Below are 13,501 nucleotides of genomic sequence, written 5' to 3' on the forward strand. Positions count from 1 at the left end.
GACCTGCTTTACTACAAGAACATCTACAAGAAATAAAAAATAAGATCCCTGTTTCAGAAAGATATTGCAGTTGTTTCCCTTGTGACCCCCTGTTGGAGAACATTTGCCCCAGATGATGAATGGAAGAAAGTTTGGACTTTGTCCTCCAAATATTTTATTTCAAATAAACCCAGGGATGTTTGCTTTAAACTTCTTCACAGATGCTGCAGCCAAATCCTCATCACACACAGACATTGATAAAAACTGCTCCTTCTGTAAATTAGACACTGAAACAATTATACATCTTTTCTGGAAATGCCCCCCAACAGCAACCTTTAGGAAAGACTTTACCTCCTTTGTTCGATGTAAAGTTTATGAGAAATTTGATTTGGTATACAAGGATATATTATTTGGTTTTTATAGTGTTAATAATTCACTAAGAAGGGAATACTATTTAATTAACCTTTTGATAATACTAGCCAAATTCCACATTCATAAATGCAAATTTTCTGAAAAAAAGCCCTTATTCAAACTTTTTATGATTGAGTTAAACCAATATATCAAAGCAATAAAATATTCTTCCAACCCCAAAGCTATAAAAACCTTTGACACCCTGGAATTTTTTAAATGTACAGAATAGCAACTTACTGCTTTTTCTGCTCTTGTTTATAATTTTTGTTTTTTTCTCTTTTGTTCTTTATGTTCCCCTGGCACATTTTGTTACTCTTTGTTTTGTCTGTGTACTTAAAATTGACTTGAATTTGTATCCTGTATCTTCAATAAAGTTAAGAAAAAAAAACTTCATTCAGGAAAAAGCACCGGTGAGGCACAAGCCTTGTCAGTCCGTGTCTAAAGCTTGTTTCTTACCTGTGTGCAACTGAGTGGTCCACATTCATCTGTTGAAGAGGCAGCCGGTAAGAAAAGACTTTATCCGAGCGCTATAGCTGCGCGATCACTTGTTTCCTTGTTTGTTTGGTGTGTTGTGGGACCGGATTTAACTTGAGTTACTCTGGATTAATGTTCATGTTTTTATTCATATTTATGTTCAAAAAGTTCAGTTTAAAAAGTTTAAAAGTTTAGCTTTAGCAGAAAAGGATCTCAGCAAGCTGCTCAACGTTCTGAACAAGGAAGGGAGAAAAGATGGCATGAAAATGAACAAAAAGAAAACCAAAATCATGTGCAATGAAATAGCAAGGAAGAGGAGAAGGAAAGGAATAATTGTGGATGGAGAACAACTGGAGGAGGTGGATGAGTATAAGTATTTAGGAAGACTGCTAACACCAGGAAATGAGATGGAGAAAGAAATAGACGAGAGAGTAACATCCGCTTGGAAGAGATTTGGACAGTACAGCACGTTTCTGAGAGATCAAAAAATACCCATGAGCCTCAAGAGGAAGATCATGAACACTGTCATACTGCCATCAATGACGTATGGAGCTGAGACATGGTCACTTACCAACCGCCAAAGAGAGAAACTGGCAATCACCCAGAGGAGCATGGAACGATCAATGCTGGGTGTTACGAGGAGAGATAAAAATCAAATCAAATCAAAATCAATTTTATTTATATAGCACCTTTCATGACGAGAAGACAGCTCAAGGTGCTGTACATAAAAACAAAAACAAAAGCAATAAAATACAATAAAATACATTCAATTAGCCCCGCGCAATAAAATACACAAAGACAAACATCAGTGGATAATAAATTAGTGATTAAAGTAAAGAGAAAGCAGAATAAAGAGAAACCAGAATCAAGAGAAACCAGAAAGTGCCGTCTGCCCTGTCCTCCTCTCAGCAGGGGTGTCAGTATAGACCCAAACACCCCAGCCGAGGGTGAGAAAACACTCGAAAACAGTCTAATTAGAAATAAAAAGAATATTTGGTAAAATATCATAAATCTTGATTAAGCAAATAAAATGATAAAATGATAAAATGATGTGCAAAAACATCATAAGACGTAAAAAGAATGAAGAATAAATATGTGATAAAATATCATAAAATATAAGAATAGAAAATAGTAGATTAAACAAGTAAAATGCTAAAAATTATGTAGTAAAACATCATAAAACATAAAAAGGGATAAAATCTAATTAAAAGCTATTTTAAAAAGGTGTGTCTTTAGTTTCTTTTTAAAAACCTCCACAGTTGATGAAGCCCTCACATCTTCAGGTAGACCATTCCACAGACGAGGCCCGTAGTATCTAAATGAGGCCTCGCCGTGGTTTTTTGTCCTGACCCTGGGGACCTTCAGCAGGCCTGCACCTGAGGACCTAAGGGCTCTAGGAGGTTCATACGTTAAAAGCAAGTCGGATATAAAAGAAGGACCAACACCATGGACACTCTTAAAAACTATTAAAAGAATCTTAAAATCAATCCTGAAGCTGACGGGGAGCCAGTGCAAAGATTTTAAGATTGGTGTAATGTGCTCCCTCTTCCTGGTTCTCGTTAAAAGGCGTGCTGCAGAGTTCTGGACTAGCTGCACGCGATTGAGAGTGGCTTTCTTTACACCAGAAAGGAGGGCATTACAATAATCTATCCTTGATGTAATAAAAGCATGGATTAGGATTTCAGCACTGGCTCTGGAGAGAAAGGGTCTCACTCGGGCGATATTCCTTAGATGGTAAAATGCAGATTTAGTTAGTTGATTCACATGTTGGTCAAAGCTAAGATCTGCATCTAAAATCACACCGAGGTTCCTCACTGTGTCACGTGTAGTCATAGAGTGGGTTGACAGATAAGATTGGACCCTATCTCTCTCAGCCTCAGAACCGATTACCAAGACTTCAGTTTTGTCCCGATTGAGCTGCAAAAAGTTCTCTCCCATCCACATTTTAATGTCTAAAATACAATTTAAAAGGCCATCCAGGGGTCCAGTGTCATCAGGAGACACAGCTACATACAGTTGAGTGTCGTCGGCATAACTATGAAAGTTAATGCCGTGTCTCCTGATGACATCACCAAGCGGAAGCATGTAAAGATTAAAAAGTGTTGGGCCCAGGATGGAACCTTGGGGAACCCCACATGTCAGTTTATGCCTTTCAGATGAAAAATCATTTAGATTAATAATAAAATCTCTGTTTGTAAGGTAAGATTCAAACCAACTGAAAGCTGTACCAGTAATTCCAACCATGTCATGAAGTCTATTTAAAAGGATTGAATGGTCCACTGTGTCAAAGGCTGAACTCAGGTCCAGTAAAACTAGTACAGATACTTTCTTCATGTCAGCATTGGACCTGAGATCATTTAAGACCCTGACAAGTGCCATCTCTGTTGAGTGATGAGATCTAAAACCAGACTGAAACTTTTCTAAAATGTTATTTTCATTAATAAAATCATTCAGCTGAGTAAAAACAAGCTTTTCTAAAATTTTACTTAAAAATGACAGGTTGGATACCGGCCGGTAGTTATTTAAATTGGACACATCTAAACCACTTTTCTTCAGACTGGGCCTTACCAGAGCAGTCTTTAGAGATGCAGGAAAGACTCCAGCCTGAAGAGAGCAGTTCAAAATGTTTAGTAGCTCTTCCTCACATGATGTGAAAACTGACTTAAAAAGTGAGGTGGGGATGGGATCAAGAGAACACGTTTTTGTTTTCATTTGGGACATCACTTTTCTGAGTGCTGCAGCGTCAATCAAAACAAAACTGTCGAGCGTTTTCTCACTGATAGGAGGACATACAGTAGAAGGGTCAACGGGGGGTTGTTGATCCCTCCCCTGTATGATAGATGACCTAATGTCATCTATCTTAGTGGTGAAGTGGACTGCAAACTCCTCACAGGTTTTACTGCCAAAGTTGGATGGTGGGCCAGAGGTTGGGTTTATTATTTTATCTATTGTAGCAAAGAGGATTTTTGGCTTTGACTGATTTTCTGCGATGAACTTTGAGAAATAGTCTTGCCTTGCCTTTTTAATGGAATTATTGTAATGCATTAAGGTGTTTCTAAAGATTTGGCGATGTATGGTGAGTTTTGTTTTCCGCCAGTGCCGTTCTGCCCTCCTTGTCGTTCTTTTGAGCTTCCTAATATCTTCTGTTCTCCAGGGAGGTGGAGTTTTCTCCTTAACTGTATGCAACCTTAATGGGGCAACTTTGTCCAGAATTGTTGTGAGTTTATTATTAAAATGTTCAATTGATGAGTCCATAGATGGATATGAAAAAGTTGGTTGCTGATTTTCCAAATGTGAGATGAAGTTTGCAGCCACTTCAGGGTGTAGACGGCGCCTTCTAATGATTCTCTCAGGGAGCCTCTCAATTATGCAGTCATGCACCTTAAAAAATAGACACGAATGGTCTGAAATGCCCACATCCACAACAGAGGTCACTGTGGCCTTCAGGCCGTGAGTAATGATAAGATCCAGAGTGTGACCTCTGTTGTGGGTGGGCACATTCACATGCTGAACAAAGTCCATAACTGTTAAAATATTCACAAAATCACGGACATACATTTCTGAAGGGTCATCGATGTGTAAGTTAAAATCCCCAAGAACCATTATTTTACTAAAATCCATGTATACTGAGGAAAGCAGATCAGAGAAATCAGAAATAAAAGATGAATTATATTTAGGAGGTCTGTACACGATCAAACACAACATGACGGGATTATTGAGTACAATGGCCTGATATTCAAAAGAAGGATATTCATTAAATATGATGTCTTTAAAACCAATACCTGCAGATAAAATTACAGCAGTCCCACCACCTCTGCCTTGTTTTCTGTCCTTATTTGTGAAGTTAAAAAGGGGAGGGGTTGCCTCTGACAGAGAGATTGGTGGACCAGAGTTCCAGGTTTCTGTTAAAAACAGGCCATTAAGATTGTTATCTAAAATAAAGTCATGTATAAGAAATGATTTGTTTGAAAGTGATTGAACATTTAGGAGTGCCAAATTCAGATTGGTTGATTTATTGCTGTGACTGGATTGATGGTGATTGGTTGAGTTCTGGATGTGCACTGTTTTAAGGTTATTATAGTTCTTGATACGTTTCCTAGGGTAGATAGTTCGTGTGGATATAACAGAGGGTATGGTGAAGGTGACATGTGGTGGTGATGGCTTGTGGGATATCTGGCAGGGGGGTCTGAGGGAGTTGACAGAGTTTTGCTGTGGCACTGCAGATGTTGGTTCTGAGGGAGTATTGGGAGTTACTAGTCAGTCCTCTTTAAAACAATGCACAGTGTGTTGGATATTAGCAGTTAAAATATTGGTTCCGAGAGGGCTGGGGTGAAGACCGTCAGGTCGATAAAAAGAGGGGCGGTTCCAAAAGAGATTAAAATTATCAATAAAGCCAAACCTGAATTTGCAACAAGCGGGCTGCAGCCAGGTGTTCAGGGAGAGGATTCTGCTGAATCTAGAGGATCCTCTAGAGAGTGTGGGGATGGGTCCAGAAATTAAAACAGTTTTCCCAGTATTTTTTAAGTAGACAAAGAGGTCCAGAAAATCCAGTTTTGTTACCTCTGACTGCTGCAGTGTGGTGTCATTAGTCCCAACGTGGACAATAATCCGGGTGATGGTGGATGGGAGGGAGGGCAGAAGGTCTGGAAGTTTTTGAAGAATGTACATCACTTTGGCTCCTGGAAAGCATCTGGTGACTGCATTAAAGTATCTTATATTCCTGGTGATGGAGTCTCCGATGATCAAGGTTGTTGGGGTGAAGAGTGGTGGAGGCGGGTGGTTGTGGGACTCGACAGGTGTGGCAGCAGAGCCACCCCGCTCCTCCGCTGCTGTTCTTGGGACTGCTCCTGTGGCGGGGGGGCGTTTTCGGGGCCGCACGGATTGTGATGGATCGCGGGCGGCGCACCGTTCAGTCACCGCGTCCCGGAGGAGTTTTATCCTCCTGTTTGAAGAAGCTTCTCCGCGCGCCGGGCGCCGGGTCTGAGCCGCTTCCGGGGTTCGCTTCCTCGCTTGGGCCCCGGTGAAGGAAACGGCGGCCGCGCTGTCTGCACCAGATCCCCCAGTGTGGTTGCCACTTGAAGCTGTGGGAGAGCATTCCGCTCCGCTGGGCAACCGTGCCGATGGGGCGGGAAATTGTCCTGGTACACTGCCCGCTCCAGCCACGACCACGTCTTCGTTTCCTAGTACGGTGAACCGATTGGAGAGGGTGAGCTGGGGAGGCGTTGATGGTGGTGTCTGCCTCGTCTGGGGTCTTCTTGCACCCCGAACAACAACCTCAGCCCAGGATGGGTGGTCTCTCGGAGTGGAGCAGGAGGGAGGCCGCACACATTCGGCGTCCCACGGAAGCGTGTCCTGGGCGACCGTCAAACGGGTGATCACCTGTGACTGCTTAGCAGCGAGTTGATAGGCGCTGGAGAGGAGAGTCTCTTTCTCGGTGAGTGCATCAGCAAGTTTTACTAGTTCATCCTTAAGCTTAGTGACAGTTTCATTCATTTGGTCACAGCAGCAGTTTTGACAAACCGTAGAAACCGCCATGAGTGCTGTGTCACCTACTGACACATCCACAGGAAGGTCAGGAAGGAAGACTTAAGATCAAGAACAGGGGTGAAGGATGTCATGGAGAAAGTGGTTGAAGCCAAAGGCAAGTGGGCAGGACATGTAGCCCGAATGAACAACCACGAATGGGCTAAGAGAACAACAGAACGGACTCCGTGGGACAGGAAGAGAGGAAGGGGAAGACCGAAGAAAAGATGGAGAGATGACATCGAGCAGAAGGCAGGCAGCAGGTGGACCCAGAGTGCCCAAAACCGTGATGAGTGGAGTAAGATGTGGAGGCCACCCGCCAGCAGTGGCGTGACAGGCTGATGATGATGATGATGATGAAAAGTTTAGCTTTAGTGTGTTCAGTAAATGTTTCTCTTCTTCGGCCCAAAACCTTAAGCGTGTTTTTAACTTAAGCCCTGTGTGACTGAGTTTGACCCCCTGTAATATGAATCTAGAAAATGCATGCATTTTTTTGTGTAAAATGGCTAAAGAGAAGATGGGGAACACAAGAGGAATGTAAAGGAGGATCTGGGATCAAAAACTGTTCGTGGGTGACACCACTCTCGAACCAGGAGTGTCGGCCAGAGCACTACTTCAAGGCCTGGATGAGGCTGTTTCTGTTAGTTGGTGCGTGGAATAAATGACAGCAGGCAGGAGGTTGGCTTCAATAACTGTAATCCACACTTCAGGCTTTACATCCTTTGATTTGACATACAGAGGCAGGTAAATTTCCATAGGTGGATGAACACATGTAGGTGTGTGGTCTCTAATAAACACAAACACAAATATAAACTTAATATGCAACTTAAATCACGTAAAGAGAACAAAGAAGTCAAGAGCGCCCACGTGCGCTTTAGCTCATTACTGACTAATTAACGCTTATTTAGCTGTGCACTATTTAAACATGGTGAATATTTGAACCAAATTACTCCAAGTAACATATATTAACATAAACTTACTTTGTCATCAACGCACACTAAACTTCCAAAAAAAAACTTCTTCATTTCAACCTGCCACGCAGCGGCACTCTCACACGCACGGAGGAAAGCAGACAGGCAGGTGCTGTGCAGCAACACAATGACGTCATCACTCTTGTAATGAGCATGCGTCCAACTCTAAACAGAACTTAAAGGGACAGGAACTTATTTAAACATAATCATCTGAGTCTTTGAGGATGTTGACAAATTTTATATGTGTACGGGGGGAGGGGGGGCTGGTGGGGTTACTCGCCCAGGGAGTAAGTTAGTGTAGAACCGCCACTGGAATGAACAGACATGTAATCTAAATGAATACATTTGTACATCAAATAACAATATAGGGATCAGTAGCTCTCATTGATTTCAGAGTACAGTCCATGTTCATTGATGATGGGTAACAGTGACATGATGGATGATTTTAGCGCTTTATACCGTCTATTCAGCTCACTGGGCGTCTGTACCGTAAACTAGAATGGAAACGCGCATGCGCAAGGTCAGTGACGGCTAGTGACACTCAGCGAGACGCACTTACACAGATGTCAGCTCCAGTAAAACGACATAAACTAGTCTTTAGGTGCTCGATGTTCCCGCTTCTTTACCGTGACGACAGTGGCGTGTTTTCCACGGTGAGGGGGTCTCAGCTGGGTTGTTCCTCTTGCTGCTTCTGATCTTCGACATTTCGTACGCGCGCACAGCTCAATGAGAATCTCGACCCTGTTTAATAGCAGCAGCTCCGTCTTCCAGTCTCAGTCACGGTTCAGGATGTCTGCAGCGTTCTGTTGTGTTTCTACTTCTGTTTGGATGTCTGCATTCTGTCTGTGGTTCTGGTTCTGTTCACATGTTGAAGGTAAGTTCATGAATGTTCTGTTCTTTAGTTCAACTCTGGAGAAAAGTTTCTGTTTGATGTTTAGAAACTTCAACCTTTGATGGTGGCGGTTCTTTCTAAAAACTATTCTATGAACTAACGTCTGAATTTGGAGAAAGTTTGTTCCAATGGATTCAGACACAAAATGATGACAATCTGGAAGATTAGACACAGTTTCATTGAAAAGGTGAGTTTTTATTTTCTGAATTTGAGGCTAAAAGTCCATAAAAATAAATAGCCTAACCCTTGGAGCTCATTTTTTGCTTTGAACATGTTAGTAAACACGAAAATGTGAAATGAGTCTGCGGTTTCTGCGGTTGAGTGTCGGGGGCTCCTCCCATTCTGTCTTGGAGGAGTGGCCTCAAACTTTTTCCGTCACCTACTGGTTTTAAAAGCAGCGGCTCCGTCTTTCAGTTTCAGTCTTGGTTCAGTCATGTTTCCAGCAGAGTTCTGTTGTGTTTCTGCTTCTTCTCAGGAGAAATGTTGAAACTTTGTTTCAATGTATTCAGACGGACAGAAAATGAGGAAAATTTGACACACACTTTCTTTGAATGTCGGACTTTTGTTTTCTTTTAAAAGTAAAAAATAATAGAAAAAAATAAACAATAATAATAATTTGCTGCCCCTGGCTTGTTCTTTTCCTGTTATTAAATTACACTGTTTTGTATTGGAGCGTTGTGATCAATAAAGTTATTTTAAAGACTTGAATTTGCCGGTTAAGATCAACTGAGTGAGCATGCGCGTTGAGTCTCTTTATTTAACTACCATAGAACTGAACTTTTTAGAATGTTATTGATCCTCTGGAAGAGAAATGATCTCGATTCTATAGTTCTGCTAATTCATTTTGTTTTAATATTTTTTTTCCGTTGCAACAGTCTGCTGCAGTTGTCCTATTAGCTCAGAGTTAGTTTAGTTCTTTTGGTTCGTTATCTTCTTATCATCAGACCATTTTAACAGACATGCACCTTTCTTTACTCCTGAATGCAGTGGTTCTTCTCATTCTCCGTTTTGACTGTTTTCCTCCACTTTGGTCTGAAATCTTCTGCTGGTGCATCGTTGATACAATCAGCTGGAAAAGAACACAGTCGTCTTCGTCAACCTGAAGATGCTGGAAAGTCGTGGGAGGAATAGCAAGTAGCAAACATTAGACCACTCCCACCAGTGAGAGGACTGATCTAGTATCTACTGACAGTTCATCATAGTTTCTCATCCGTTTACCAAGTCTAACGTCTCTGTTCTTCACAAACTCTGAACAAGTCTGTGTTTCAGTCTTAGTTCAGTCCTGATGGATGAATTCTGGTCTGTTTCTGCTTCTTCTCTGCAGAATTGTTGAAAGTTGTTTCAATGTATTCAGACAAACAGAAAATGATTAAAATGTGGAAGATTTGACACACAGATTATTTGTACTTTGAACTTTTTATCCTTTTTTTTGTTTAAACCAAAGTAAAAGTCTGTTAAATTTGTACCAAAACTTCTGTTGTGAATCTTTCAAACCATGTTTTAGTTTGTTTTCCTCAAATGTTCCTCAGAAACTGAGTATTCAGTCAGTGATCAAAGACTTTAAAGTAGAAACTGTTTTGGTAGAAATGAGGTGAAAGACTGAAAACATTTGACTAAATGAATAATCATCAGGAATCATTGATTGAAATGTGTCTTTAGATAGAATTAGAAAAGACTATTGCTTTAATCCTCTTTACTCATTTCTGGATTGGATTCTAGTTTGGATTGGACTTTTATTTTGAAAGGATTTGTCTTTGGTCCAATCAAAGTCCCATGTCCTTTGGTCTGATATCTATGTGGACAGAAATACTTTGGATCTTTCAGAAGCAGAAATCAAAGATTGAGAAGACATTTTCACTTGGAGGTAAAGACTCCGATTTAGAAAAGTTTCTTCCTGTTTTCTTTGTTTCCAGGTGAACCAATCATTGCTGCTCCTGGTGATGATGTCATCCTGCCGTGCCGCCTGGACTCTCAGGAGGATCTGCAGGATCACAGCGTGGAGTGGACCAAAGTGGACATGAAGCGTTTTGTGTTTCTGTACTGGAACAGGCAGACCATAACTGAACACATGAGCGAGTCGTTTATCCCGAGAGTGTCTCTGAACCAAGACGGACTAAAACGAGGAGACGGGACGTTAAAGATCAGGAACGTGTCGCTCCAGGATGAGGGGAAGTACAGCTGCTTCATTCCTGGGAAGAACTTCAGGGAGACGGTTCAGCTGGTTGTTGGTGAGTTTGCTCTGCAGGTTCTCCCTCACATGAAGAACATTTGTCCTGAACAGCAGGCAGGAAATGATGTCATCTCTTTGTTTCAGAGCCAAACAGAGTCAGAGCTCCAACCATGGAAACATCCCAGGTTGACATCATCTCCACTCCAGATCCAGGAGGAGACCGGATCTGGATCAGTCGCTCCAGACCGGCTCTCTGGATCCTTCTTGGACTTTTTACCTCAGTGATCCTCTCTGCTGTTTGTGTTTGTGTCTGTCAGAGGAAACAACCAGAAGTGAGTCCTGAATTCTCTGATCTCTCATCTTTCTGCAGGAATCTTCAGTTTCTAACATCCTTTGTTTTCTTCATGTAGGGTCAGGAACCTCCTCTGGTCTGAAGACATCCCATCTCTCCAAAGCTGCTTTGATCGTCTTCAAGGATTGAAGAGACTTTCTGAAGCTGCAGCCACATGGAGACGCTACACGCCCGTCACCGTTGTGTTACCGTGGATGGAAACTGGTCCATGAAGACGTGACGATCCTCTGGTTCTGACCCGTTTCTGCCTGATGGTTGGAACTCCTTCATTTATCTGGAGAACCTTCTGGATCTGTTTCTGCGGTTCTCAACTCCTGAACTCTGAAGGTGTGCTGGATCACCGTAAAGTCTGAAGGTCTGAGGTTTAGGACGATGTTTGTGGATCTCAGTGGTTTGAAGTGTTGATCCAGGTTGATCTGAAGTGTTGAGAGTTTGGTTCATGTTCTCCTTCAGGAACCGACCCACAGCAGGTCTGTTCAGGTTCCTGTGGTTCTTGGTGTTCTTCTAGACAACATCAAAGGTGTCTGTGAGCTAAAATGTTGGAAGTTCTACCAGAACAAAGTGAAATGAACACAGACAGACAGTTGAAACCTGAGAGTCTCAGGGTTTTTTCAAACTGAAAGTGACCTCAAGAGGTCGTGTCATAAAGGGGAGATATTGTGTTGTCTGAAAGAATAACCCGTCCCTGATATTTATTATTATAGGAAGGATTTTGCTGTACTTTCCTAAGAATAATAATGGATTAGATTCATCTGCGCTTTTTTTCTTGTTGCTCAAAGCAACAGTGTGTCCATTATTCATTCATACTTGGTGATGGTAGCTACTGTTGTAGCCACAGCTGCCCTGGGCAGACTGACAGAGGCGTGGCTGCCAGTTTGCGTCTACGGCCCCTCTGACCATCACCGGGTGAACGAACCGCCGACTCTTATATTTAGACTCTTATTACCTGCAATAAAAAAATGCAAATTGTTCAATTTCTATAATTTGACATCTATTTATTCAAGAAATCGATATTTCACTGCAGAAAAACAACTGTGAAGTTAAAACTATCAAATAAAAAGATGACCCCTCCTGCGTTTCTGGTCTGGATCTTTTTTTCTCTTTCTTGCTGGAACGTTTAGACGTTTCTCCTCATCTGGTTCCTCTGATGGTTCCGTTCTTCAGAGGCTGGAAGTCATGTGACCACACACCTGTTTTCTCCTGTAACCATCAAACACAGCAGTCTTCCTCTCCATTCAGAGTTATTCTCAGAGAAATGAAGGTTTTCTTTTCCCCTGGATGGAGGAGCAGCTGACAGACGTTTCCATGGAAACCACTTCCATCTTCCTGCTTTGAATCTTCTGTCAGAAATACTGTCAGGAAGATGTTGGAGCTTTGATTGGGTCTTCTGGTGTTCCAAAAGAGGACGATGTCACACTAGACACCAGAAAAGTGTCTCCACTTCCATCATTCCAGAGTCCGTCCAGGAAAAACCTTCAGCTTTCATTTCCAGTTGGTTTTCTGGAACCAGCAGCAGGACCTCTGCTGGGATTTGAGCAGAACAGAAACAAAGCTCCTGAAATCCAGGAGACGACTGCAGCAAAGTCAGACGGATCCCAACCGTAAATTTCAACCAGAAGGACGCTTCATTTAAGGAGGAACTCATTCACAGTCCAGAACCACAGAGAAGAAGACCAGGAAGGAGTCCATCCATCAGAGGAACAGATCATGGAGATGTTGGAGATCAATGCAGGGAAGCAGATGGAGACGCTGAGAGGAGGAAGAGTGATGATGCTGCTGAAAGGAGGAAGAGGTTGGAGACACCAGGGAAGAGGAGGAAGACCAAAGAGGAGGTGGATGATGGAGAGAAGGAGGACATGAGGGTGGAGGATGCAGAGGAGAAGGTGGGATGGAGGGGCGATGATGTCACTAAAACGTTGGATTAGAGTCCAAAATTCTGGTTTTTCAACAGTCTGACCCTGTTCTGGTCCTCTTTCACAATAAAAGTCCAGGTTTATTTTGCTAATGCAGTCTTTAAACAGCTGAGAGTTCTAATTTTCAACTTTCTTCTGTCTTTTCTTTTCTTGTGAAGCTCTTTGTTACCCTGAAGGTGTTGTAAAGTGATTTATCAATAAAGCTTTATTCATTCAAAGGAGGCATGAATCCAACAGACAGAAAAATCTAAATGATGAAATGTTTTCTTTGATGCTTTCAGCAAATGTGGTTTCCTCCAACATCTGGGTGGATCAACAGTCAGAACATTTTCTAGAACAGCAGATGAATCCCAGCTGTTCAAATCCTCACCTGATCAATAGAAATGATTGATCCTGATCACTGCAGCAACCAGGGTTTTTTACAGCCAAACATTCCAGTTTCTTTGATTTGAGGGGAGGGGGGGGGTGTTCAGCAGCCCCCTGTTCTCCCCCTGTAGCTCCGCCCCTGAGTTCAGGGGTCTTCAACCTGAGACTCCTTTGTTCCTTCATTCTGACTCTCTGGTGTTCTAGAAAAATGCAAACAAGTAGAAATTTGGTTCAATAGTTTCAGGTAATGAAGGACAGAAGGACATTTCTATGAATAGATATTTCTAAAAGGATTCTACTCCAATGATGTCATGTTTCTATTTAACAGCAGAAGCAGAGAAATGATGAATAAAGTCAGAAAAATAGATTTGAATTGTTTTCGTTTCATTGCAGTCAGTCTGCTGCAGCAGGAGGAGCAGATTGTACAGAGTGTGTTTTATTTTGAAAGGA

At 42.1% G+C, this 13,501-nt stretch overlaps 2 protein-coding genes across 5 annotated transcripts in view; one reads left to right on the top strand and one right to left on the bottom strand.

Moving 5' to 3' along the window:
- Positions 1-7,635: 7,635 nt before the first annotated feature.
- LOC105357641 lies at positions 7,636-11,843 on the top strand. Its single transcript, XM_023965975.1, has 4 exons — positions 7,636-8,232; positions 10,164-10,478; positions 10,565-10,752; positions 10,831-11,843. Exons 1-4 carry the CDS (start codon positions 8,085-8,087, stop codon positions 10,852-10,854), a joined length of 675 nt encoding a protein of 224 aa, XP_023821743.1. The 5' UTR covers positions 7,636-8,084; the 3' UTR covers positions 10,855-11,843.
- Positions 11,844-11,867: 24 nt separating this feature from the next.
- Positions 11,868-13,501, bottom strand: part of LOC101161542 (myelin-oligodendrocyte glycoprotein-like) — a 48,401-nt gene continuing 46,767 nt past the window's right edge. Inside the window, exon 5 of one of the 4 annotated variants that reach the window (XR_002875258.1) lies at positions 11,868-11,972. Coding sequence is in view for 2 of the 4 variants with exons in the window: in XM_023965979.1 (XP_023821747.1) it covers positions 11,933-11,972 (40 nt within the window). In the remaining 2 variants the exon portion in view is untranslated. Of the gene's footprint in view, positions 11,973-12,102; positions 12,292-13,501 lie in introns of those variants that run through there. The other 3 variants (XM_023965979.1, XR_002875259.1, XM_023965981.1) reach the window with 3 other exon arrangements.

This window comes from Oryzias latipes, chromosome 18 (genome assembly GCF_002234675.1).
Source record: "Oryzias latipes chromosome 18, ASM223467v1".
NCBI classification, from domain to species: Eukaryota; Metazoa; Chordata; class Actinopteri; order Beloniformes; family Adrianichthyidae; genus Oryzias; species Oryzias latipes.

Bases quoted from the DNA above. Each gene is read 5' to 3' on its own strand.
- LOC105357641 (XM_023965975.1), top strand. From the start codon at position 8,085: ATGAGAATCTCGACCCTGTTTAATAGCAGCAGCTCCGTCTTCCAGTCT. The intron at 8,233-10,163 runs GTAAGTTCATGA...CTTTGTTTCCAG, and splicing joins GTTCTGTTCACATGTTGAAG to GTGAACCAATCATTGCTGCT. The intron at 10,753-10,830 runs GTGAGTCCTGAA...TTCTTCATGTAG, and splicing joins GTCAGAGGAAACAACCAGAA to GGTCAGGAACCTCCTCTGGT.